This window comes from Hypanus sabinus, chromosome 1, assembly GCF_030144855.1.
Source record: "Hypanus sabinus isolate sHypSab1 chromosome 1, sHypSab1.hap1, whole genome shotgun sequence".
NCBI lineage: Eukaryota > Metazoa > Chordata > Chondrichthyes > Myliobatiformes > Dasyatidae > Hypanus > Hypanus sabinus.
Genome location: NC_082706.1, coordinates 93,115,005 through 93,141,708, shown reverse-complemented (window position 1 = coordinate 93,141,708; position 26,704 = coordinate 93,115,005). Strand labels below are relative to the sequence as shown.

At 43.0% G+C, this 26,704-nt stretch overlaps 2 protein-coding genes across 4 annotated transcripts in view; one reads left to right on the top strand and one right to left on the bottom strand.

Moving 5' to 3' along the window:
* txndc5 (thioredoxin domain containing 5) overlaps positions 1–10,480 on the top strand; it is a 36,114-nt gene extending 25,634 nt beyond the window's left edge. For all 3 annotated transcript variants that reach the window (XM_059972363.1, XM_059972355.1, XM_059972370.1), the window contains exons 8-11: positions 2,926–3,111; positions 4,823–4,905; positions 6,820–6,949; positions 9,269–10,480. In XM_059972363.1, the coding sequence (XP_059828346.1) occupies positions 2,926–3,111; positions 4,823–4,905; positions 6,820–6,949; positions 9,269–9,391 (522 nt within the window). In that variant the 3' untranslated portion in view covers positions 9,392–10,480. The remainder of the gene's footprint in view (positions 1–2,925; positions 3,112–4,822; positions 4,906–6,819; positions 6,950–9,268) is intronic.
* Positions 10,481–10,712: 232 nt separating this feature from the next.
* bmp6 (bone morphogenetic protein 6) overlaps positions 10,713–26,704 on the bottom strand; it is a 140,858-nt gene continuing 124,866 nt past the window's right edge. The window contains exons 6-7 of the mRNA XM_059972381.1: positions 17,454–17,564; positions 10,713–11,060 (exon numbers count right to left, since the gene is read on the bottom strand). Coding sequence (XP_059828364.1) covers positions 10,911–11,060; positions 17,454–17,564 — 261 coding nt within the window. The 3' untranslated portion in view covers positions 10,713–10,910. The remainder of the gene's footprint in view (positions 11,061–17,453; positions 17,565–26,704) is intronic.

The following is a 26,704-nucleotide window of genomic DNA, read 5'->3' as shown; positions in this document are numbered from 1 at the left end:
GCCGTAATATTTTCTGTGACAAGCAACGCGACACCTCCCCCTCTTGTCCCTCCGATTCTATCACACCTGAAGCAACGAAATCCAGGAATATTTAGTTGCCAATCAGACCCCTCCTGCAACCATGTTTCACTAATAGCTACAACATAATTTTTCCAGGTATCAGTCCATGCTCTAAGCTCATCCACCTTTCTTATAATGCTCCTAGCATTAAAATAAATGCATTTAAGAAATTCCTTACCTCTTCCTCTCTGTTTATCTCTGACAGTGCAAACAGCTTTACTATCTTTTCCTTCCTTCTCCCATACATCTGTTCCTACACTCTGGTTCCCCTACCCGCTTGTATCTAGTTTAAATCCACTGGATCCTCTCAAGCAAACCTACTTGCAAGAATATTTGTCCCCCTCCAGTTCTGATGTAAACTGTCCCACTGGAACAGGAACTGCCCAAAAATCTGAAGCCCTCCCTCCTGCACCATGTCTTCAGCCACGTGTTGATCTGCGCTATCTTAGTATTTCTAAACTCATCTGTATGTGCCACTGGTAGCAATCCCGAGATTGCTATCCTGGAGGCCCTGTCCTTGAACTTGGCGCCTAGCTCCCTAAACTCACCTTTCAGGACCTCCTTACTCTTCCTACCCACGTCATTGGTCTCTACAAGGACCACAACATCCGGCTGCTCACCTCCCCCCCCCCCCCCCCCCGAGAATACTGAGAACTCGATCCGAGATATTGCGGACTCTGGCACCAGGGAGGCAACAGACCATCCGGGATTCTCGATCTTTTCCACAGAACCTCCTATCTGCCCCCCTAACTATTGAATCCCCTATTACTACTGTTCTCCTCTTTTCCCTCCTTCCCTTCTGAGCTGAGGGTCCAGTCTCGGTGCCAAAGATGCAACCACTGCAACTTGTCCCTGGTAGGTCGTCCCCACCAACAGTATCCAAAACGGTATACTTATTGTTGATGGGAACGGCCACAGGGGTGCTCTGCTCTTCCTGTCTATTCCCCTTCCCTCTCCTGACAGTCACCCAGCTACCTGTCTCCTGACTCCTAACTCTTAAGGGCGACTATCTCCCTGAAACTCCTGTCTATTTCTGCCTCTGCCTCACGAATGATCCGAAGTTCATCCAGCTCCAGCTCCAGTTCCATAACACGATTTGTCAGGAGCTGCAGCCAGATGAACATTTTGCAGGTGGTGTCATCAGGGACAATTGTGCTCACCCTGACTTCCCACATTCTGCAAACAGAGCACTCGACTGCCCTAACTGCTGCCTCCTAAACTAATTAGATTAATTAAAGGAGCTTACCCGGCTTTAGCTCACCTGGAGTGAAAAACGTAATCAGCCTCTGCTCGCTATTTAAATTCTCCCGCTGCCTCACGGGTTGACTTCCATGTGCTTGCGCAGTCGTGCCCCATTCAAACCTCGCCTCTGCCTGTTCTCGCCGAAGCCTGATTGAGCCAAAGCCAACCCACTCTGCCTCAGTCCACTCCGACGATGGCCGCTGTATATGGTGGTCTTTAAACCTTTGGCATGCTACGTCACACACCTGCGTAGTCTAACCTCTTTGCCCCGATCAGTTTTTGTAAAAAAAGGCTTCTTTCTGAGCTGCCTTTACTTCTTCCCTCTCCCCCTCTTGCTTCGATTTAAAAGACCGTTGAAAAATTCCTCTCCTTTTTTTTAAACCTTTGGCACGCTACGTCACGCGCCTGCGCAGTCTAGCCTCTTTGCCCCATCAGTTTAATAATAAATGGCTTCTCTCCGAGCTACCTTTACTTCTTCCCTCTCCTCCTCTTGCTTCGATTTTTGTACTCAGTGTTCCATCTACAGAAGACAAGTATGCCATTTACCCTTTACCGCCCTACCTGTTTGTGTTGCTATGGCTTGACACCAACGTTGTTCTCTTCACAGGTTTCCTGTTGTGGTGTGGCATTCCATGCATGTAGTGCCACCGGCCGTTAGTTACAGATTCCCACAAATCAGGCCAGAAGGTCACTACTCCTAACCATCAAGAGTTTAAGGATTGTTACCTTTCAGCATGATTGAAAGTGTCATCCCAGGAAGTCTTTATAGCATGTTTAGTAATGTCATTTTAAAAATAAATCCAGGAAGTTTTATATTAGCAGCCCTCAACAGAGCTGTAATTCCCAGGTCCTCTGTCCCAGTGATGTTAACTGAGGGAGATTTGGGTTCATTAACAGCAAAGCAAAATTGATCTGAGTACTCTGGGTGGTCTCCATTGTCATCTACCCTTTTATTTTGCATTTACTTCCTACCCCCTCCCACAGAATTTAACCAAATTTGTGTAGCAAGCCCCTTCACAGCCCTGACCCATTTGCCATGCTATCACTGATCTCAGTCCGCTAAGTAATAGTGCACAAGTTGGATTTTAGATAGAGTAAGCTGCAATGCTGCTTCAGTCATAGTTATACTGGCCAGGCTGACCAATTGCCTACCTGAGATGGTCTGTGTTTGGCCAATGTCCCTCTAAACCTTTCCTTTCCAAGTGCCTCACAAGTGTAATTGTATCCACCTCTACAACTTCCTCTGGCTGCTCATTCCATGTACCCAGTACCCTGTGTATGAAAGTGGTACCCCTCGGGCTCCTTTTAAATCTTTACCCTCTCCCCTTAAACCTATGCCCGCTAGCTTTAGATATCCGTAGCCTGGGAAAATGACAATGACCTTTCACCATATCGATGTCCCACATGTTGTTGTAAATCACTATAAGGTCACCCTTTAGCTTTCTACATTTCAGCATTTCTTAAAGCAAGGAAATCTGAATTCCATGATTTAGATGACTACCGATTTGGTTGTGCTGGGAGATTAGAGTTTCTGGGTATATTTCACTTTTTCAACTACTAGAATGTAACCTTGCACTCAGATTGAGAATCCTAGTTTCCAATGGTTTCAAACCTCTTCCGTAGGTTGATCAATACAAGGGAAAGCGAGATCTGGACTCCCTAAAGGAATATGTGGATTCCCAGTTGAAGGCTGCTCAACCCTCTAAAGATGAAGACAGTGAAGACGAGGAAGAGGATGAACTTGAGGAAGGGGAAGATGAGCCTGAGGAGGAAGTGGAGGAGGATGAGGAGGAAGGAGAAGAGGATCTGGTATTTCAGATAAGGCATTTTTGTTGGGGAGGCAAGCTTGCATGACTGATGTAGTTTTAATCTGTCTTTGTTCTGATTCTTTATTCATTCTGGCTTGGTCACCTCACATTTCACCAAGCTAGCAAATGTTCTAACCTTTGCTTTCTTTTTAACCATTAATGCATCCGAGCGGTTTTAAGATGCTCCCCTTTTTAAGGTAATTTATGTTGGTTCCTGGAAAGAGAACAGTTGTATCTTGCTGGTTAAAACTTATAAATGGAATTACAAAAGCTAACTACAAACATCTTTATTGTAAAAATTAAAATTGGAAAATGTTGGGAAATTGACCAGTTGAGAATCTTCAAGAAAAATCCTGGAATTTCTTTTATTCATAGGAAGCATGTAGCATATTGTTATTGTGCTGGTAGCATCCTGGCTTTCTCACTGGGCAAATAAGGTAGAGATGTGGAGTGAAATTCTATTTTGCTGCGGTTCAAATTCCATGAATTAAAAAAAAATTGAAGTAAATTTTGTGCATAAACTATTAATCGGAAAAATGATAACCATGGAAGCTTTCAAAAACCCTACTGATTCCTTGATAACCTTCAGGGTGGAAATTTGCCACCTCTCTCCTTCAGTGATTGACATTAATGTGGCTGGATCCTGATTGTCCCATGAGGCTATTTCAGAGAAAGACTAGCAAAAAATACTGTAGACCCTTATCTTTCATTTGATGAAATTGTCCAAATTTTCCTCCCTCATTTGCATCTTCAATAAGAATTTCTATCATGGCTTTTAATATTGGTCTGAGTTTATCTTGAGTAAACCAGTGACAGGCAGCAAAGAAAGATGAGTGAAGTTTGAGTGGACGAGGCTTTAAGGAGTCCATTGGTTTTATATATATATATATATATATATATATATATAAAACTCCTTCTGTAGATTTATGTTGAGCACCGTGGCTAGTGCAACAGTATTACAGGTGGGGGTGTTGGGAGTTGTGAATTCAATTCTGACACCATCTGTAGGAAGGTTGTACGTCCTCCCCATGAGCGTCTGGGTGCTTTGGGTTTCTCCCACATTTCAAAGACGTACTGATTGGTGGGTCGTAAATTGTCCAGTGATTAGGCTAGGGTTTAAGAGATGGGTTCCTGGGTGGTGAGGCTCATTGGGCCTGTAACACACTATATCTCCAAATAAATAAACTCAGTAGAAGCACTTGCTTTTTAAAAAAACGGGAGAGTTGTTTTAATCCTTTTATTTGGCCCAGACCAGGGTGCTGTACCCCAATGACTGGAAGACCTTGACAATGGTCTAACTTAGTGGATCATTGTTATTTACTGAGCAAGAGGTTTTCAGTGCTGGCTGGAAAAACTGTGTGTTCTATTTCTCCTAACACTTCCTCAGTGTGGTTCCCACAAACAGCCTGACCAGGCAGGGTTTTGATGTGAAGAGTACCTTTGCCTCTCCACTGCCTTGTACGAGTATAGGTTTTAGAACTACTTCACACCCTTCCTACTATCACCAAGGGCAGTGTCTCTGTGTGATTAATCCCCTGCTCCCACTGTGAAAGACTTGCAGAGGTCTGGGGCCAATGCGCCTTTCAACAAGGTCCACGTTGTGTTGCCAAGGACGTAAAATGTAAGAGTGGGGCGGAGCAGAGACTGAAGTCCTTCTTTTGTTATCCCTCCGTTACCTTTTACCTGACAACTCTTACCTCTTCTCTCTGCAGGACAAAGTTCTCAACCTGACTGAAAACAATTTTGAGGAGACCATAGCCACAGGGGTGACCTTTGTGAAGTTTTATGCCCCCTGGTAAGTCATCTGTTCACCTGCAGCATTACAGTGAATGATTGCGGACCAGACCTCGTCACCTGTACTGCTGTGCTGGGTACAACCCAAGCTTAGCTGGAAGGATGTCCTTTTTTAAGGATGAGTGTTCTCTGCTTGATATGTTTGACAGTCCTCCACAAATTCTACACCTTTGTTTAAAAAAAGTGTGCCATTCTGCTGGCGTTGGGTTAAAAGATTGTAGCAGTGAATGACGAAGGTAGGTGTGCCTTCTGGTCTCAGATACAATGCACACCTTCCTTAGAAATTATCTCCAGATTCATGATGTGTTGTTAACTCAGTTGACAAAATAGAACTAATTAGAACAAAGTGATTAGTAATTAAGGTTATGGCAATTTGTTCAAGAACTAGATGGTTGAAAGAAAGCAGCTGTTCCTGAAGCTGCTCATGTGGGACTTCAGGCTTCTGTACCCTCTGCCTCGCAGTAACTGCAAGATGGCAAGGCCTGGATGGCAGAGATCTTTGGTGGATGTTGCCTTCTTACAGGAAGCAATGCTTCCCGTAGAATCGGTAGTGTGTGCCTGTGGTTTATTGGGCTTGAATTCTCTACTCTGTACTCAAGTTCATTACCCGGGCACAATGCAGTCAATCAGGATTCATTCAACAGTACTTTATAGAATTTTGTTAGGAGTGTTCAGTGACAAGCCGAACTTTCTTTAAAGAAAGTAAGGATGCTGACATGCCTATTATTTGTAGTTTTATCTATGTGTTGGGCCCAGAAAAGGTCATTTGATAGGTTAATAACTAGGAATTCTAAGCTTTTGATTCTTCCCCAATGTAGACTGGGATGTGTTCCCCTCCTGAAGTCATCAGTGTTACTGATGTTGATCAAGAGTGAAGGCATGAATTGTTGTTATGCAGGAGCAGAGCATTGCAATACCTAACAATAAAATCTATGCATAAAAAGTTAAATAAATAGTGCAAAAAGAGAGAGGGTAATAAAGTAGTGAGGTGGTGTTCATGGGTTCAGAAGCTGTTCCTGAATCATTGTGTGTGCCTTCAAGCTCCTGTACCTCCCCTTGACGGGAGCAATGAGAAGAGGGCATGCCCTGGGCGATGGGCATCACTTTTCAGAGGCACCGCTCCTTGACGATGCCCTGGATGCTGTGCAGGCTAGTCCCCATGATGGAGCTGACTGAGTTTTCAGCTTTAGCAGCATCACTCATTTAGGTGTCCTGACTTCCTCTGTCTTGCTGTGAATATGTTAACATTCTCAACCTTCACAGTCCTCTCAAGGAGAGAATCCTAAAGATTCCCAATGTTTTTAGACATCTTTTCTGTTCTCCTGAGACAAATCTCCCTGGTTTTAGACATGCCCTTGAAATATTTTAGTTAAATTTTGTACTTTATTCTTCTGCCATGTGAGGTCTTCTTTAAGAAGGTAAAATCTAATTTCAGACACACGACAGTTGGTGGTGGTGGTCCTGCAAAGGTGCAATCCAGAGACTTTAGACAGTTTCACACTGCAGATTTCTTTTTCTAAACCCTTACTTAGGTCAGAGATGTTTTATTTCCCCCGTCAGGCATTTCTGTGCAACAACACCTGTGAGGGGAAAAGAATTGTTAGCGTTTTGGGTCGAAACCCTGCATCAGGAATGGATTTGTCCTGATTCACAGTTTCAACACGAAACATTAACATTTCCTTTCATCCCAAAGATGTATTTCGACCCACTGAGCTCCTCCGGTAGATTTGTTTGTACTCCAGCATCTGCAGTCTACTGAGATGTCAGAGACACTGTGATAGAACTCTTAAGGGCTGCTGGTTGTAATCTGTCCAAACGTGATTGGCATCATGGTTAATGCAGACGCTATGGCTGAAGGATGGTGCTTGTGTTCAATGTGCCGTACGTCCTGTGTTCAAACTGTCTCTTTCTACAGGTGTGGCCATTGTAAGAGCCTAGCACCAACCTGGGAGGAACTTGCCAAACAAGAGTTTCCTGGAATAAGTGACATCAAGATTGCTGAAGTGGACTGCACAGCCCAACGCTCTCTCTGTAATCAGTATTCAGTAGGTTTAAAAGTGACATTAATTGGACACATTTGAAAGAAGTGCATCACTGTTTTCATTGTGCCATTTATTTATATTTTAGTTTGCATTTTCTACTTTTACAATTGCACTGCTGTTTACAGTGCGAGTTTTTGGAGTACTGCAAAGGACTTGGGGCAGCAGAGTGATGCAGGTATCAGAGGAACTGGCTCGCAGCCCGACTGACCTTAGTATAATCCAGACCTCTGGTCCTGTATATTTTGCATACACGCCCTTTGACTCCGCACGGTTCCTCAGGGTGCTCTGGTGGCATTGGTAGTTTAATTGGCTGAAATGTGTAGGTGAGTGTTAGAATCTGGGGAGGGGGTCCTGAAGGAAATCTGAGGAGAATGAAGCAGGATGTAAATTGGAGCTTGTTACTCAGACTTAATGGGCTGAAGGGCCTGTTTCTATTCCCAGTGACTACCAAAGTTTCATGAATATGGATGGATATCTAGTGTTAATTGTTAAGTCAGTGAGATATAGGCCAGTTAAGGCTAATTTTGATTTCTTTGGGATGCTATAAAGCAAGATGGTCTGCTCCCTCAGTAAAATCTGTCCATGGACACAAAATTGCACCTGTCCGCTGAGAGCTGGCACTAAGTAGAGTATCGGTCCTTTCCTGGGGATCCAACCCTGTGACCTTGCACGCTGCAAGCTCATTGGTTACAGAGGCACCAATCAAAGTCTGAGTGTTTGACTGTACCCATACAGGCTTTACCTCAGGTGACCAAATGAAGACCCTGGAACCCTAATGATGTCCAGGTTCCTAGACTTGTAATTTGCATGTTAGTTTATTTTTTATTGCTGGGCTGGGTAAGGTGTTCCTTTTGGCTTTTTCTTAATTTGATTTTCAAAACAGCTAAACCTAGTGCAATGGAACACAGTGCGTGTCAGTCATAATTAACTAGTCTTGTTCCAAGGAATGATTAGCTGTATTGTCAGTCAGGTGATAATTTTTATTTGGGGACTGGTTACTATGGTGATATTTGCTGCATTTTGGTAGAGAAGATAGATTATCATTAGCCAACATCCTTGATGCCTCAAATGTTTTACATTTATTTCCTGTAAATATTTGGAAGTGTAACTATTTACTAGCTTCCAAGTTGCATGTGTTAATAGGCTGCACAAGATCACAAATGTTTACATTTGGGAGCCAGTGGTGATGTTCAGCATTTGCAGAATTTGGTTACAAGTTGATAAATGGGGAGATGAGACCAGTGGTCTCGGAATGGACTCGATGGGCCAAATGGCCTTGATCCGTATGGTAAGGAAACATTACATTATGGCAGAGCTGGGACTTTGTGCAAGACTTTAAGGTTTTATGTTGCATTTAATATGGCAGAAGATTTAAAGGGCCTAAAATGCTAAGTGGATCAACAGCACATTATTTCTGCTGTTTGGTGATTAGAGCCAAATAATGAAAGCTGCAACGCCAGCAGAAAATCATACCTTTTTATTAGGTTAGGGCTGAAGTCTCTGGCTTGTTTGGTAACTTAAATTCCTATAACCGAGTACAGCCAAGCTTTCAAAATTCCTTATGACTTCAAACATCCCCATTGGGAGTGAGATGAGGTTTTCACCACTATGTGCCTACGTGTATGAGCAAAGGCGGGCTGGTCCATCACACACTACTGAAATACTACTTCAAATGCACTTCCAACACAATGTCCTGGATGGGAAAATACAAGGCACAGGACGGGAAATACAAGGGTTTACACACAGTAGTCTGTTTTGGGGAAAGCTGCCAAAGGAAAGCAGGAGGCACAGTAACATGTAAAAGACATTTGTGGATGGTAACAGTCAAATGCAGGTAAGTAGTATTAAGTGGGCACCTTAGTGTGGGTGAGCTAGGCTGAACAGTCTTATTTCTATGCTGTATGACTTGTGCAACAGAAACTAATTACAGTCCCTGCACAATGAGAGAAAACCTTCAAAATTTTAAACAGGGGTTTTATTTATTTTTAAAAAATGATTTGGAGATAAAGCGCTGAACAGGTCTTCCAGCCTAACAAGCAGTGCCACCCAGCAATCCACATATTTAATCCTAGCCCAATCAAGGGACAATTTATAATGACCAGTTAACTTCCCAAATGGTATGTCTTTGGACTGGGCGGGGGGGTGTTGAGAGATATAAACCAGAGCACCTGGTGGAAACCCACATAGTTGTGGGGAAAATATACAAACTCCTTATGGACGGTGGCAGAATTGAACGGGCAACTTAGCCGCCCCGAGGTGCAAAAACGTTATGGTACCGGTAGCACCCACGAATTTTGAATTGATCTGTGAACTTGTTTGCAGGTTCGTGGTTATCCAACACTGCTGCTTTTCCGTGGAGGTCAGAAGGTAACTGAGCACAATGGAGCCAGGGATCTGGACACACTCCACAGCTTTATCCTCCAGCAAGCCAGGGACGAACTGTAAGGCGCACAGCTACCACCTCTTGTTGTTGATATACAATTGTGTCCAAACTTGTAATTGTGTTGTATACTTACTCCTCAGTCAAGGTATGTTCCTTCACCAACCTCCAACCTTGGGTTTGGTTAAATTGTCTGTGCTTTTTAATCAGTGGTGCCTTCTGTGCATGTGTGGAAATGCGTGTGTGTGTGTGTGTGTGTCTAGAAAGAAAAGATTTTACTTCCTATGCCTGCCAGCATAACACTTTTATGTGAATGTGGTTTATAAGTAGTTAACAGACAATCATCTGTACCTGATTAGTAAATGCAGTACTATGGGCATAAAACAGAATACCTCAGCGTATCTTCAAGCCACATTCACCTGTGTGCATTACTGGAAGGAGGAGTTGGCAGTCTGTGTAGTGAGTGACTGTAAGATTTGTAGAGTTTTATTAAAATGTGGTTGCTTAACATAATCAAATCACTTATTGAAACTGAAATTCAAGTCACTTTTTGACCACTTCAACAGTACATTGTGATTGGGGGGGTGGGAGGGGGGATTAAAACAGACAATGCAGTAGTTACCATGTAACACTTGCACCCCCTTTTTTTTAAAAGACGTTGTTATGCGTTGAACAACCTTGCAGTTTATTAAGATTAATTAACTTGAGGCTGTTCTTTAAAGTGAATCAGAGATGGTGGCTAAAAGAACTACAGTGAGTCTCATTTTATGCTAGTTTTTTTAAAATAAGATTTTAAATCTATTTCCAGAACAGCAAATGGTACAGTCCATGGCAGTGGCTGTTATAGTCAGATACACTTTAAGCATTGAGTTACAGCAACAGCAGACCCAAGATGTAGAATTGTTCACTATTCATATATACTGCTGCGAGTGAGCAAACTGCACAGGAAAACCACTTAATTTTAACATCCTTTATTGTTAGCATGTGTGTTAAGAGAATGAATTGTATGTCTCCAGGTGAGAGGTGGATAACAGTAAAAGTTGAGTGTGGTCGGCACTTAATTTTTTGTACAATAAAATCATGAAACAAAATGTGAGATGCTACATCAAAAGTTTACATTACTTGGCATTTTCTAATAAAAAAATGTAAATGATTGTCCAGAGTGTGTTTTATAAAAGTAATGTGCAGTTTCTGTCCAAACCAGGGTTGTAATAAGTGGCCTTAATTTTTTCCATAATGTTCATTGTGGTTTACATCTTTGGTCCCTTGCGCTCTCTCACCCCCTCTCTCTCTCTCTCTCTCTCTCTCACACACACCCCATCCACCCTTGAAAGCAATTAACTGTAAGCAATGTCATTACTGCTCCTAATTACCAGACAAACCAAAAACAAATAAATTACATTTTATGAAAACTGTACAAAATATATTACAACTGCCTTTAAGTAGATTATTTCTTTTTTTAAAATTGTAAACATTATTTACAGAGGTATTGCTTAAAGGGTTTTTAATGATTGCCATATGCTGAGGATTTGGCTCCTCCAGTAGTTTCAGTACACCTGAAGATGAGATTCCAGACACTCCCCTTTAATGACAGCCGCATGCTCTGACTACCATGTTCCTGTACTTTTTTAATATGACGTTTGAGCTGTCGTCAAAGAAGAGCACAGAGATTGCATTCAGCTTAGTGGGAGCACAGCAGGGCTTGGGTATGTAGTCCGGATTCATAAGATGGACCTATGTACAAGGACATTTAAAACAGGCCCATCAGCAAAAAAAAATCAGCATTTAATGCAACATTGAAGTTAACACAATGGGATTTGTAGCGGAAGCTTTATCCTTTCCTCACACATTGCATATTCCACTCCTGAAACCATTCACAGTTAGCAACATTGATACAATTTCCAGTGAAATGGAATCTGTGTCTATGACTTACTGTCTCTGCAAACCCATTTTCAAACTGCTCCAAACATCAGCCTATAAGTACTGATTCCACTGGCTGGAATTGTACGTTCAGAGGTACAAACAGATGGTGTAGATGTTCTTAGCAGCTGTTTAATTAGTGGCTACAAAAGTCAAATTTCTCCCAATAGGAATTTTTTCAACAATAGCTATTGGTAGGTTATAACTGCTGAGTACAGACTGGGGGACTTATTTAAGATTAAATGAAGTTGCCACATAATCCTACCACCTTCCTCTATTTAAAACCCACACTTAGCAATCAGTTCCTCCCACCCTTCAATGGCTAGAGGTTACTATAAGTGGAGCTAAGTAGTAATCGGACAGTCATTGCAAAGCTAGCTTTCTGTTTGTGGTACACAATCTTGTAGGGGAGTTGCCATGGTAATTTTGACTCTAGTTTCTCAGCTGTGACTTGGTTGCTGTTCCTATCTTTAATTGCTTCCTATTCATTAGCAAGTTTGTTTCGGTGCAGATGTCTGGGGGAGCACTCGACAAGTATTTGGTGTGGCTAACAAAAATAAAATGAAATTTCTGTAAGTACCCAGCAGGCCAGGCAGCATCTGGAGAGGGAGAGATAGTTAAAGTTAACATTCAGGTCAATGGGCTATCACCAGAACAGGGAAAGAGATTGGGGGTGGGGGAGGATGTTCAACTGGCTGAGAAGGCAGCTGGAGGGATGAAAAAGACAAAAGGATTTTATGTAATAGGTGAGACAAATGGGTTAATGAGGTAATTATGCTTCTGCCAGACATGGCTGACAATACAAACATGAGGGTATATTAATAGACAAGAAAAACTGAGGTAAAATCACAGGTAACAGAAAAGGCTGGTTCTGACACAAAGACTTTAGAACTTGATAGAGAATACAAGACTACAAATGTGCCCAGATTTAGGGAAAGGGGTGTTTTTTCCTTAGTCTTGCATGCTTTCAATGGCATATCTTGCCTGGCCATTATCTGATCAAATATTTTGAAGAGGTGAGAAAGCACACTGAGGAGGATGGGCAGTAGATGTCTTTTACTAAAGGTCCTACATGTTGGTTAGATAGAGCCCATGAGAGGCAATTTGGTAAACTGAATCCAAAATTGTCTTGGTAACAGGATCCAGAGGGTGATGGTAGAGGGATGTTTTTGTGACTAGATGCCCATGACTTGTGGTTGTCCGCTGGGACCTCAGCTGTTCTAACATGCATGAGTGATCAGTGAGGTCGCAGATGACAGACAGGTGGACTTGTCAACAGTGTGGAAGGCAGTCTTATGCTACAAGGAGATATCAATATGATGGTGAAATGGGCTGTAAAATGACGAGCCATCTGCTAGTCACCCAATCTCCTTTATATGCTGGTATCTTTACAGTAATAGCATAGGCTCTTGTCATAGAGTCACAGAACCCTATAGTGCAGAAACAAGCCCTTTGGCCCATCTAGTCCATGCCAAACTATTGAAACTGCCTAACCCTATCATCCTCCACCCCTCCTATCCTTATACTTATAAAAACTTCTCTTAAACATTGAAATCAAAATTGGATCCACCACTTGTGCTGGCGGCTTGTTCCACACTCTCACCACCCTGAGTGAAGAAGTTTCCGCCTCAGGTTTTCCTTAAACATTTCTCCTTTCACCCCTAACCCATGACTTCTAGTTGGAGTCTCACCCAATCTCAGTTCTAACCTATTCAATCCTTCCTTATAACTTGGGTCCTCCAGTCCTGGCAACATGTAAATTTTCTCCAAAATATTTCAATCTTATTTACATCTTTACATATTTACATGGGGAAGATATTGACATGGATAGAAAACTGGTTGGCAGATAGAAAGCAAAGGGTAGCGGTGAATGGGTGTTTCTCGGAATGGCAGGTGGTGACTAGTGGGGTGCCACAGGGCTTGGTATTGGGACCACAGCTGTTTACGATTTACGTCAACGATTTAGACGAAGGCACTGAGAATAACATCAGCAAGTTTGCTGATGATACAAAGCTGGGTGGCAGTGTGACATGATGAGGATGTTAGGAGAATTCAGGGTGACTTGGAAAAGCTGAGTGAGTGGGCAGATACTTGGCAGATGACGTGTAATGTGAATAAGTGCGAGGTTATCCACTTTGGGAGTAAGAACAGGAAGGCAGATTATTATCTGAATGGTGTAGTTAGGTAAGGGAGAAATACAAAGAGGTCTAGGAGTCCTCGTTCATCAGTCACTGAAGGTGAATGAGCAAGTTCAGCAGGCAGTGAAGAAGGCTAATGGAATGTTGCCCTTTATTACAAAGGGAATTGAGTACAAGAGCAAGGAAATCTTTTTGCATTTGTACAGGGCCCTGGTGAGACCACACCTGGAGTATTGTGTACAGTTTTGCTATAGAGGACATGCAGCGTAGATTCACAAGGTTAATTCCTGGGATGTCCGGACTGTCTTGCGCAGAGAGGTTAGAGAGACTGGGCTTGTACACGCTGGAATTAAGGAGATTGAGGGGGGAATCTGGTTGCATCATATAAGATTATTAAGGGATTGGACAAGATAGAGGCAGGAAGTATGTTCCAGCTGCTGGGACCAGAGGGCATGGTTTGAGGATAAGGGGTAGGTCATTTAGGACAGAGTTAAGGAAAAACTTCTCCCAGAGAGTTGTGGGGGTGTGGAATGCACTGCCTCGGAAGGCAGTGGAGGCCAATTCTCTGGATGCTTTCAAGAAGGAGCTAGATAGGTATCTTATGGATAGGGGAATCAAGGGATATGGGGACAAGGCAGGAACCAGGTGTTGATAGTAGGTGATTAGCCATGATCTCAGAATGGCGGTGCAGGCTCGAAGGGCCAAATGATCTACTTCTGCACCTATTGTCTATTTTTTTCTGTAGATAGGTGACCAAAACTGTACCCAATACCAACAACTCCTGTACTCAGTACTTTGATCTATGAAGACCAATGTGCCAAAAGCTTTCTTCATAACCTTTGTGTGGTACCTTGTCAAAGGCTTTTTTAAAATCCAAGTACACAACAATCACTGACTCTCCACTGTCTATCCTGCCTGTTATTTCATCAAGAATTACAACAGATTTGTCAGGCAAAATTTCCCCTTAAGGAAACTGTGCTGACTTCATCCTATTTTATCATGAGCTGCCAAGTAATTCCAAACCTCATCCTTAATAATGGACTCTAATATCATTAAGTGGAGTCAGACCTATAATTTCCTGTTTTCTGCTTCCCTTCAGAAACAACTGAATGATCCGCGATTTTCTAGTCCTCTGGAACCATTCCAGAATCTAGTAATTCTTTGAAGATTATTACTAATACCTCCACACTCTTTTCAGCTGCTACTTTCACAGCCCAGAGGTACAGTCTATCTGGCACAGGTGACCTATCTATCCGAAGGCCTTTCAGCTTCCTAAGCACCTTATCCTTAGTAATGGTGACTACTCATTCCTGCCTCTTGGCACTCGAATGTCTGGTGCCTTCCACAGTGAAGACTGATACAAAATATCCATTAGGTTTGTCCCCCATTACTACCTCTGCAGCATAATTTTTCAGCAGTCCAATGTCCACTCTTGACTTCCTTTTGTTAGTTCTTAAAAGCTTCCTAATCATTTAGATTGGGTCTATTTTTGCATTATTTTATGCCCTCTCTTTGGCTTTTATACTGTCTTTGACTTCCCTTGTCAGCTATGGTTGCCTCATCATCCTTTTAGAATGCTTCTTGTCTGCAGCTTCCAAGTTACTCCTGGAAACACCATCCATTTTTGCTGTACTCTGATCCCTGCTGGTGTCCCCTTCCAATCAGCTTTGGCCAGCAAATTTCTCATGCCTCTGTGGTTATGTTTATTCCACAGTAATTTTGAAAGATCTGGTTTTAGCTTCTTCCTCTCAAACTGCAGAGAGAATTCTAACATATTGTGATCACTGCCTCTGAAGAGTTCATCTTAAGCTCCCTAATCAAGGCTTTTGACAAGGTGCCACGCAGGAGATTAGTGTGCAAACTTAAAGCACACGGTATTGGGGGTATGGTATTGATGTAGATAGAGAATTGGTTGGCAAACTGGAAGCAGAGTGGAAATAAACGGGACCTTTTCAGATTGGAAGGCGGTGACTAGTGGGGTACCGCAAGGCTCAGTGCTGGGACCTCAGTAGTTTACAATATATACTAATGATTTAGACGAGGGAATTAAATGCAGCATCTCCAAGTTTGCGGATGACACGAAGCTGGGCAGCGGTGTTAGCTGTGAGGAGGATGCAGGGTGACTTGGATAGGTTAGGTGAGTGGGAAAATTCATGGCAGATGCAATTTAATGTGGATAAATGTGAGGTTATCCACTTTGGTTGCAAGAACAGGAAAACAGATTATTATCTGAAATGGTGGCAGATTAGGAAAAGGGGAGGTGCAACAAGATCTGGGTGTCATTGTACACCAGTCATTGAAAGCGAGCATGCAGGTGAAAAAGGCAAATGGTATGTTGGCATTCAAAGCAAGAGGATTCGAGTACAGGAGCAGGGAGGTTCTACTGCAGTTGTACAAGACCTTGGTGAGACCACAGCTGGCCTACTTCTGCACCTATTTTCTATATTTCTATGTAAATTGGGTTAATTGCACAACACTCAATCCAAGATTGCCTTTTCCCTAGTGGGCTCATTGACAAGTTGCTATAAAAAACCACCTCATAGGCATTCTACAAATTCCTCTTCTTGGGATCCAGTTCCAACCTGTTTTTCCCTATTGACCCATAGTTTGAAATCCCCCATGACCACCATAACTTTTCCTTTTTCACATGAATTTTCTATTGTTGTAATTTGTACTCTACTCCCTAGCTACTGTTCATATAACCCCCATCAAGGTCTTTTTAACTTTGCAGTTTCTTAACTCTACCCACTAGGATTCTACATCTTCTGATCCTAGGTCACTTCTTTCTAAGGATTTGATTTAATTTTTTTAACCAGCAAAGCCATCCCAGTCCCTCTGCTTATCTGCCTGTCTTTTAGATGTTGTGTGTTCTTGGATGTTAAGCTCCTAGTTGCAACCTTTCAGCCACAGCTCCAGAATTTCATACCTGTTATCTCTAACTGTGCTACAAGATAATTTACCTTATTTTGTATACCGCATGCATTCAAATATAACATCTTCAGTCCTGTATTCACCACCCTTTTCGATTTTGTCTCCAGGTTGCCTGAAGTTAAATGATCCCTTTTTAAACTTTTTGATCTATTTGTTCCGGAGACTTCAGTAACTTGTCCTGCACTCTCTTTCCCCTTACCTTATCCATACTTTTCAAGCTGCCCCCCCCCCCCCCATTTAGTTTAAAGCCTAACTCACAGGACCCTGGGTTCAGGCGGAGCCCATCCCATTGGAACAGATTTTTTCCCCAGTACTGGTGCCAGTGTCCCACGAGTTCAAACCCACTTCCCCCACGTCAATCTTTGAACCACACATTCGTTCTCTGATCTGCACATGCCAATTTGCACATGGTTCAGGTAAACGATCCAGAGATTATTACCTTTTCAGTTCTGTGTTTTAATTTAGTCCCTAGCTGCTCACATTCCCTCAGTAGAATCTCTTAAATTATTCTTCCCACATTGTTAGTACGCACATGGACCACATGACTTTAAGACTTCATGTCATGTCCTTAGTCAACATCAGATGGCCTTCCCTCCTTTAGAAACACCTGAAGTTTCATGCTTGGATGTCAATGCAGAAGATGGCAACCAGGGGATGTAATTCCCAGTACTGAACTCACTCCATTCCAAAGAGTGGGTAGAAAAATGAAATGATGGCTGCAGCTATAGTTGAATGCTGGGTATAGGAGGACAAGGACCAATAGAAGTGGACTCACCACAGCTGCACTAACCTCATCTCTTCAAAGGTATAGTGTTGACATTAATCCCAACTCCTGCATACCAGGCTGGAAATCAGCTCCAAGCAAAAATATTATCAATTTATAACATCTTAGTTCAGTACCCAAATGCCCATAGCCTTGGTACGTTTGACTGGAACTAAATCTGATGTAACATGAAATTCACAATGGTATTCATAGTGTTAGCCAACCTCTGCCTCACTAATGCTCCACTTAATAATGGGTTTAAACCAGATTAAGCAAGCACCACTTCAAGGCTGAATTAACTCCAAAATAAAACAAGGTGCCCTGGATCCACATTTAAAAGAAAGTTAAAATGAAAATTCTCAGTATGTTACTCACCAGTGTCTGAACAATGGCATGGTTCGTGGCATTCATGTGTGCATTGAGTGGGAACGAGCATTCTCCATCACAGTAATAGGCTGCGTAGCCTTCAGGTGCAATGATCCAGTCCTTTAGTGTGGGAGGAAAAAAAATGGCATTGTGGAACTTTAATTTTAACAGAAAACATTACGTGTTGCTTTGCTGATGGTGTCAATGTCAATTTCCTTCCCCATGGTTCATTCGCGTTCTCTCCCTCCAGCACCCCACCCCCCAGATTATTCTCTGCACAGGTTGTTTCTCCAGCTATTCTGCTAAGGAGGATTCCGCAGATTTCCAATACTTGGAATATTGTAATACTTCCAATATTTGAAAGAGTATTCCAACTCCAAATGCTTCATCTCTTCCAAACAAAAAATTAAATTTAGCAAGTTCCAATTCAAAGTTCCCTTGAGTGTGAAGTTCACTTAGTGCAGGTTTGGATGGACACTCATAAAAAAAAATCCCATCCTAGAAAGAACGCTTATTTCATGGAAGCTATGTGAATGTGTCAGTGATACAGTGGATTTGACTGGGATTGAAGAACAGCTCTGGGACTTCAATCCATCGTGTCCGAGTGGGGTTTTTTTGTTCCTCATTCCTCTCTGCGCTGCCACGAGAGCACAACAGTGCATTGTGCGAGCACACAAACCAGCAACAACTTTCCAACTACTCAAAACAGTTATGATGTCGTCTACTCCTGAACCCCAGGGTAGCTGATGTTTGGGGTTGGGATAGGCCCATCATTGGGTGCAAACCACCCCCTTATAGTCCAAGTTACAAAGCTGAACAAGGGCCAAGCGTTTCATCCCCTTGGATAATACGTTGTGAGAACTGGAAAGGTTTACTTTTGTCTCGGTCATCTGGAGATATTCAGAAAGCCTCTGGATTTGCCTGGTGTTGAAGATAATACATTTCATGAACCACAGAAACAGCTTAAAATAATTTGACACACACTAAATTATAAACTAGTCGGCACTGAATGAAATGCCAGTGAAAGCACATTCCATGTTTGGTTTCAAAGGCCAATGCCCAAAGGGAAAAGTTTGGAGGTCTCGCTAAAGAGTGGAAGAGAAGTGAAAAGAGCAGATCTACCAAAGAGGGATTTTAGGTCAAAGAACCTCAACTGCAGCATTACAGCACACTTTCATGGATACATAAAACTCATCCCCCTGACAAACCAATTTCTTGGACCAACCAGGCTGGTGAATACTGGCATAAGGCAATAAGAGAGAGTTGGTCAGTGCGTGGAATGGTCTGCCAAGGGTAGTGGTAGATGCTGATACAAAAGAGATGTTTGAAAATTCATAGGTAGGTATGCACATGGATGTAAAATATGGAGGACTTTGAGCTGCTTAGGAGGAAGGGCTAAGTTGATCGTTAAGTATATTCATATAATGTATGTTCTATGTTATCATTTCTGTTCACCTGCCTCTTCCATGAGATCAACGCAGGCAACAAAGTTGGTCAGGTTACAGATCTCTGTGGGTGAGCATTTTGGAGACAGCTCCCAGAACTTTACCGCTGCCTTTTAAAGGGACAGGAGCAGTTGGTATGCAAGAGTACCTAAATGGGGGAGGGAAAATTATGATGCTATTCGACAGGAGCTAGAGAGTGTAAATTGGGATCAGATGTACTCAAGGAAACACAATGAAAAAGATGTCAATTGTTTAAGGAGCACTTGCATGGGCTTCTGGACAGGTTTGTGCCATGGAGGCAGGGAAAGGATGGTAAGGTGACCGAACCATGATTGACAAGAGATGTGGAACATCTAGTCAAAGGGAAGGAAGAAGCATTCTTAAGGTTTACGGAGCAAGGATTAGAGAGGGTTCTAAAGAGTTACAGAGTACCCAGGAAAGAGTTCAAGACAAGATGATGGAGAACAAAAAATGTACGCAAGGAAGGCTTGGCAAGCAGGATTAAGGAAAACCCCAAAGGTATTCTACATATAACAAAGAACAGTAGGTAACTAGAGTGACAGTAGGACTGAACATGGATATAAATGAAATGGGATTGGAGTCAGAGGAGATAGGAGATGTCCTTAACAAATAGTGTTTAGTAGTGAGAGCGACCTTGATATTTGTGAGGACAGAGTAAAGCAGGTTGATATGCTAGAGAAAGAGCATGTGATGGAAATTTTGAAAATCATTAGGATAACTAAGTCCCTGAGACCAATTAGGATATACCCCAGGTTACAATGGGAAGCGAGGCAAGAGATTGCTGCACCTTTGGTGTTGATCTCTGAATCCTCACTGGCTATAGGAGTAGTACCAGAAAATTAGAGCATGGCAAAAGTTATTCCTTTGATCAAGAACGGTAATAGGGATAGACCAGTGATACATCAGTGATGGCAAACTACTGGAAAGTATTCACAAGCATTTGGAGGAGCACAGTCTTGATTCCTTTGTGAGGGACAGGTCATGCCTCATGAGCCTGAATGAATTCTTCAAGGATGTGACAAAACAAATCAAAAAAGGTAGAGCAGTGGATATACAGGATATGGATCTTACTAAGGTGTTCGACAAAGCTCCCCATAGTCGACTCATTCACAAAGTCAGGAGGTATAGGATTTCATAATTGGCTTGCTCATAGAAGACAGAAGATGGTAATAGATGGAACGTAGTCTGCCCGGAGGTCAGTGACCAGTGGTGTTCCACAGGAATCTGTTCTGGGAGACCTGCTCATTGTGATTTTTATACGTCTTGGATGAAGAAGTGGAAGGAACAGACATTAAGTTTGCAGATGGCATGAAGGTCGGTGTAATAATAAAGGGCTGAGAATTGACAGATGGAGCTCAAACCAGGAAAGTGTGAAGTGCAAGTTGATTGGGTGATTAAGAATTTGTATGGTTTGGGAGATTGAAGTCAAGAGGCACGAGGTAATGTTACAGTCTGTAAAACTCTGGCTTGACTACACTTAGAGTATTATGTTCAATTATGGTCGCCTCATTATAGGAAGGTTGTGGAGGCTTTATGGGTGCAGTGGACATTGAGCAGGATGCTGCCTGCATTAGGGAACGTGTCTTATGAGGAAAGGTTAAGCGAACTGTGGGTCATTTTCTTAGAAGCAAAGGAAGATGAGAGGTGACTTGATAGAGAAGTTTAAGATGATAAGGTTGGAGGAACAACACCTCATATTCTGACCAGGTAGCCTTCAACCTAATGGTATGAACATCGATTTCTCCAACTTCTGATAGCTTTTCCCCTTCCATTTTTTTCAATTCCCCACTCTGGCCTCTTTACCTTATTTCCTCACCTGCCCATCACACCCTCTCCTCCTCCTATTTCTCCCAGGTCCACTCTCCTCTCCTATTAGATTCCTTGTTCTCCAGTCCATTATCTTTTCTACCTATCAGCTCATAGCTTCTGACTTCATTTCCCCCCGTCCCCCACCCACTTCACCTAGCACCTTCGAGCTTGTGCTCCTTCCCCATTTCCTACCTTCCTTATGCTGGCATCTTCTCCCTTCTTTTTCCAGTCCTGTAAAAAGGACCTCAGCCCAAAATGTTGCCTATTTACTCCCCCCGCCACAGTTGCTGCTTGACCTGCTGAGTTCCTCCAGCATTTTGCCCATGTTGCTACAGAGTGAACAGCCGGGGCCTTTTTTGTTTCCCAAGGGTGGAAATGGGCAAGAGAAGAGGGCAGGACTTTAAGGTAATTGAAAGCAAGTCTTAGGTAGGCACTTTGATGAAAGAAAAATGGAGGTCTATGAGGGAGGGAAGTGTTAAGATCGTTCTCGGAGTAGGTTAAAAGACAGCGGATCATTGTGAGCTGAAAGGCCTGTACTGCGCTATGTTCTAATTGCTCGCTCCCAACGTTGCCTTTGGTATGCTGCTTTGTTTTTTGTTTACATCCGGTACTTTCAGCCACAGATTCCCAGTCACAAAATTCTGTTCCACTGCTGAGACTTGAACACAACGATCCCGACTGACAGCCCTGAGCAGTGCTGTAGAGTGCAGAGGAAGTGCTGCCTGCTGGAGGTCACTCAAGCTTCTCCCTGATCCCTCAGACACACAGTGTTAGTCAAGTTGATGGATTAAGACTTTGCCTAGGACACACTATTGGTGATGTTTATTCCCTGGGAAGCCTGCTCCCCAGTACTTCCTAAAACACAAAGTCAGGGCAGCAGGCTCCCCAGGGAGTAAACATCACAATAACCTGTCCTAGTCAAAGCATATAGATGTCACAGCCAAAGAAGCACCTCAACTTCTTGATAAGGCTAAAGAAAATTTGACATGTCACCGTTGATCCTTACCAACTTTTATCAAGGCACCAGAGCCGACCATCGCACATCCTTAAGTTGTGTTGGTTGCAAAGGTAAACAAATCATTTCAATATGTTTCAGCAGAACCTAAGCCTAACCACAACCTCCTACTGGACGCATAACAGCTTGGTATGGCAACTGCTCTGCACACTGCTGCAGGAAACCGCAGAGTTGTAGACACAGCTCAGCAAATCACAGAAACCAGTCTCCCCTCTGTGCACTCCATCTATACTTCTCACTGCCTCAGTTAAAGCATTATCAAAGATACCACTCACTCAGGACATCCTCTCTTCTCCGCTCGTCCATTAGGCAGAATACATTTAAGCCTGAAAGCACTGAGCCAACACAACCAAAAAAGAGCCACCAAGCTTTAGCTCATTGCTGTATGTGCGGCTGTGACATTTTATAAAGAGCATTAAAAGACTGTGAAGCAACTTGTGTTCATCAGAACCCACATAGCAAGCTGTACAAATATATCCTTCCTCCCCTACTTGCATCAAGACAATGAGATACCATGTTACTCTTCAAACTGCACGGACAGAGAAAATAACATGTTGGAGGACATGTTGCAGATCACATGACAATACTGCCAAGCTGGCGAGAGGAGGATGTGAATGTTCAGGGAGTAAGATGGCAATATCAGATTGCAACTTTTATACAGAAGACCCAAGATCAGATTCAAGATTCAAGATTCAAAGCTTCTCTTTGGAGCAGACCAGGTTGAGTCAACACATTGAGTTACACAAAATGAATTGGGTAGTCAAAAACCTTAGCCCCATAGCCGAGGTTTCTCTGACAAGAAGGCATAGCTTTAAGTTGAGGCAGAAGAGATTTAGAGAGGATTTGAGGAAAAATACTTTCACCAAGAGGGTGAATGGGAACTGGAACTCACTGTCTGAGAGGCTGATGAAAGCAAATAATCTCAAAGAGTTTAATATTTACTGAGCATTTGAAATGCACTGCACAGAAGGAAAGGGTTGAGTGTAAGAATTTGGATTAGGTTACTATAGATTGCAGATCAGAGATGATAGGCTGAAGGGCCTGTTTCTGAGCTGTGTGACTACAGGAATTCAGGGGCAACTATACTTGCTTGATCTTGTTATTATTGTACAGCGAGTAAAAGAAAGCCATGGTAGAATGGCGAAACAAACTCAATGGGCCAAATGGCTTAATTCTGCTCATATATCTTATTATCAGATGCCATCGGGGCCATTGTTTTATTGAACAAAGAGGGCTGGGTAGGGTTAGGTAGGAGAGAAAGGAAAGCCCTGTATTTTGAGAAGGTATTTTCTCCAAAGGGCTCCGAGGTGGTGCAGTGGGTAGTGTTGGTACCGAACTGCTCAAGTCGTCTGGCTTCAATCTTGTCCTCTGGTGGTGTGAGTGCGGAGTTACTGTGGTGACCAGGTAGACAAATGTATTTGCTAAAAGGCAAATATTTATTCCTGGAGTGATCATTTTGTGACACAGATTATTCATAGGCACAGTGAAGAAACATTCACTGCAGTTCTGCACAAGGAGACACGTGTGTCCTTGAGGGGGCTGATCACTGAGTTTATGGATAAGACTTTCTGATGTGTAAACATATGCTCCGAAGCCAGAGAGCACAAGATAAGGATATGTCTAAAGATTAAACGTATTGATGGCAGACAGCACTGGTACAAAGACAGTATGTAACAGTTTGTTCACTATGTGCCGTGTCGTATGACGTAGGTGATCACAGGTCTTTCAATGACCATGATTGTTCGTGGCAAATTTTTCTACAGAAGTGGTTTGCCATTGCCTTCTTCTGGGCAGTGTCTTTACAAGATGGGTGACCTCAGCCATTATCAATACTCTTCAGAGATTGTCTGCCTGGCATCAGTGATCGCACAAGGACTTGTGATATGCACCAGTCGCTCCTACAACCATTCACCACTAGCTGCAATGGCTTCACATGACCCTGTTCGGGGGGGTGAGGGGGATAAATTGATTAAGCAGATGCTTCACTTTGCCCAAGAAAGACCTGCGGGCTAGTGGAAGGAAGGTAAAGTCCTTTGAAGAAACATGTCTGCACCCTGCCACCCAAGTCTTAATTTTTTTTTAATTTATTTTTTATTTTCCGATACAGAAAATTCAAAGATAACTTTAGGATCTTGATTTATAAAGTCATATCGTATGGAAACAGGACCCTTGCTGCACTATCATACTGACCTTTAACCTCCCATTTGCAATGAGCTTACATTAATTCCATTTATTATTCACCCTGCATTATCTTCAACTCTCCCCAGATTCTAGCACTCACCTACAGTTTAGGGGTGATTTATATTACCCAATTAAATCTACAGTTCCGTTCCACCCAGAGGAAACCCACAAGATCACAGGGAGAACTTGCAAACTCCACACAGACAACATCTCAGGTCAGGATTTAAGTCCTTAGGGTATGAGGCAGTAGATCTACTGGGTGTATCACCAAATTAGGATTAGGTTGGTTAAGATTTAAAATTGGGTCAATTTATAGAACATAAAATATTACAGCACAATAAAGTGCTTTGGCCCAAAATGTTGTGCCTATCTTTTAACCTATTCAAAGACCAATCTAACGCTTTCATCCCACATAGCCTTCCATTTTTCTTTCATACATGCACCTATGTAAGAGCTCCTTGAATGTTTTTAATCTATCTGCCTCTACCACCACCCCTGACAGCACATTTCACACATCTACCACAGTGTAAAAAACTACCTCTGACACCCCCCCCCCCCATACTTACTTCTGTTCACCTTAAAATTATGCCCTCTCATATTAGCTATTTCTCCTCTGGAAAAATGCACGGGATGTCCACTCTACCTAGGCCTCATCATCCTGTACATTCAGCCTGCTTTGCTCCAAACAGAAAAGCCTGAGCTCGCTCAACCTTTCCTCATGTGACATGCTCTCTAATCCAGGCAGCATCCTGGTAAATCACCTCTGCATCCTCTCTAATCCAGGCAGCATCCTGGTCAATGTCCACTCTACCTAGGCCTCATCATCCTGCACATTCAGCCTGCTTTGCTCCAAACAGAAAAGCCTGAGCTCGCTCAACCTCTCCTCATGTGACATGCTCTCTAATCCAGGCAGCATCCTGGTAAATCACCTCTGCACCCTCTCTAATCCAGGCAGCATCCTGGTAACTCTCCTCTGCACCCTCTCTAATCCAGGCAGCATCCTGGTAAATCACCTCTGCACCCTCTCTAATCCAGGCAGCATCCTGGTAAATGTCCTCTGCACTCTCTCTAATCCAGGCAGCATCCTGGTAAATCACCTCTGCACTCTCTCTAATCCAGGCAGCATCCTGGTAAATCACCTCTGCACTCCTCTCTAATCCAGGCAGCATCCTGGTAAATCACCTCTGCATGCTCTCTAATCCAGGCAGCATCCTGGTAAATCACCTCTGCATCCTCTCTAATCCAGGCAGCATCCTGGTAAATCACCTCTGCATCCTTCCTCTAATGAGGCGACCAGAAATCAACACAATACTCTTAAGTGTGGATGAACCTAAAGTATACAGAGATGCGACCTTACCCCATGGCCAACATACCATACATCTTTTTAACCAGCCTATCAACTTGTGAGGCAACTTTGAGGGGTCTATAGATGTGGACCCCAAGATCCCTCTATTCTTCCATTAACACTGTATTCTGCTTTCAAATTCAATCTTCCAAAGCCAATTACTTCAGACTTTTCCAAATTGAACTCCCTCTGTCACTTCTCAGCTGAGCTCTGCATCCTGTCGGATGTCCTGTTATAACCTACAACAACCACCTACACTAGCCCACAACGCCATCAACCTCTTGTAATCGATAAGCTTTTACTAACCCAGGGTCTGATCCTTCCTCATCCAATTCATTGATAAAAATCACCAAGAGCAAGGGATCCTGACAGAACACCACTTGTCACTGGCCTTCAGGTAAAATACACTCTATCTGCAACCCTCTGCCTTCTATGGGCAAGCCCATTCTGAATTAACACAGCCAGGTATCCCTGAATCCCATACCTTCAGACTTTCTAAATGAACCTTGTCAAGCACTTACTAAAATCCATATACACTACATCAACTGCTCTACCTTCATCGATTTCTTTGATCACTTTTTCAAATAATTCTATTAGGCTCTGAGGTATGGCCTGCCCCTAACAAAGCCATGCTGACTAACCCTAATCGGACGATGTTTCTCCAAAAATGCTCATAAATCCTGTGTCTAAGAATCCTCTCCAATAGGTTAACAACCACTGAAGTAAGACTCCCAGGAATATCCCTATTGTCTTTCCTGAACAAAGGAATGCAGTCAGCCCTCCTTATCCACGAGGGATTGGTTCTGGGACCCCTCGCGGATACCAAAAAACGTGGATGCTCAAGTCCCTTATCCAACCTGTCTCAATGCGGTGGACCTTAGGGCCTGGCGGAACCCCAGACCTTATTTAACCTGTGTCAGTGCAGTGGACATTAGGACCCGGCGGTGGAGCTCTGAATCGGCAGTGTTTCTGTTCACGAAAATAATCTCGATCACAAATGAAAATAAAGTGGAAATCATAAACCGATCGGAAAGAGGTGAAACTCCATCGGTCATTGGAAAAGCATTAGGCTACATCGGTCAACGATCGGAACAATTTTAATGGATAAAGTGAGAGAGGCTCTGCCCCGATGAAAGCTACAATTATTACTAAGCAAAGCAGTGGCTTAATTATTGGGTTTTGGGTTTTTGATCCTCCACATCAACCAGGCACGGATGGAGAGGGCGCTTGGAAGCGACCTGTCACTGGATAGAACTTGGGAATTTCTGTTCCCGAGCCTGGCGTTCTTAAGTGTTTTATATGCACAGAAAGGTAAAATATATACTCTGTACTAAGACAAATGTTTGACTAACTGACTCTAAATAATACTGGGTGCACCTGTTCTGACTTACTTAGTAAGAGAACTTGCGATTTTTTTCCGATCCCGATCCACTATAACCCACGC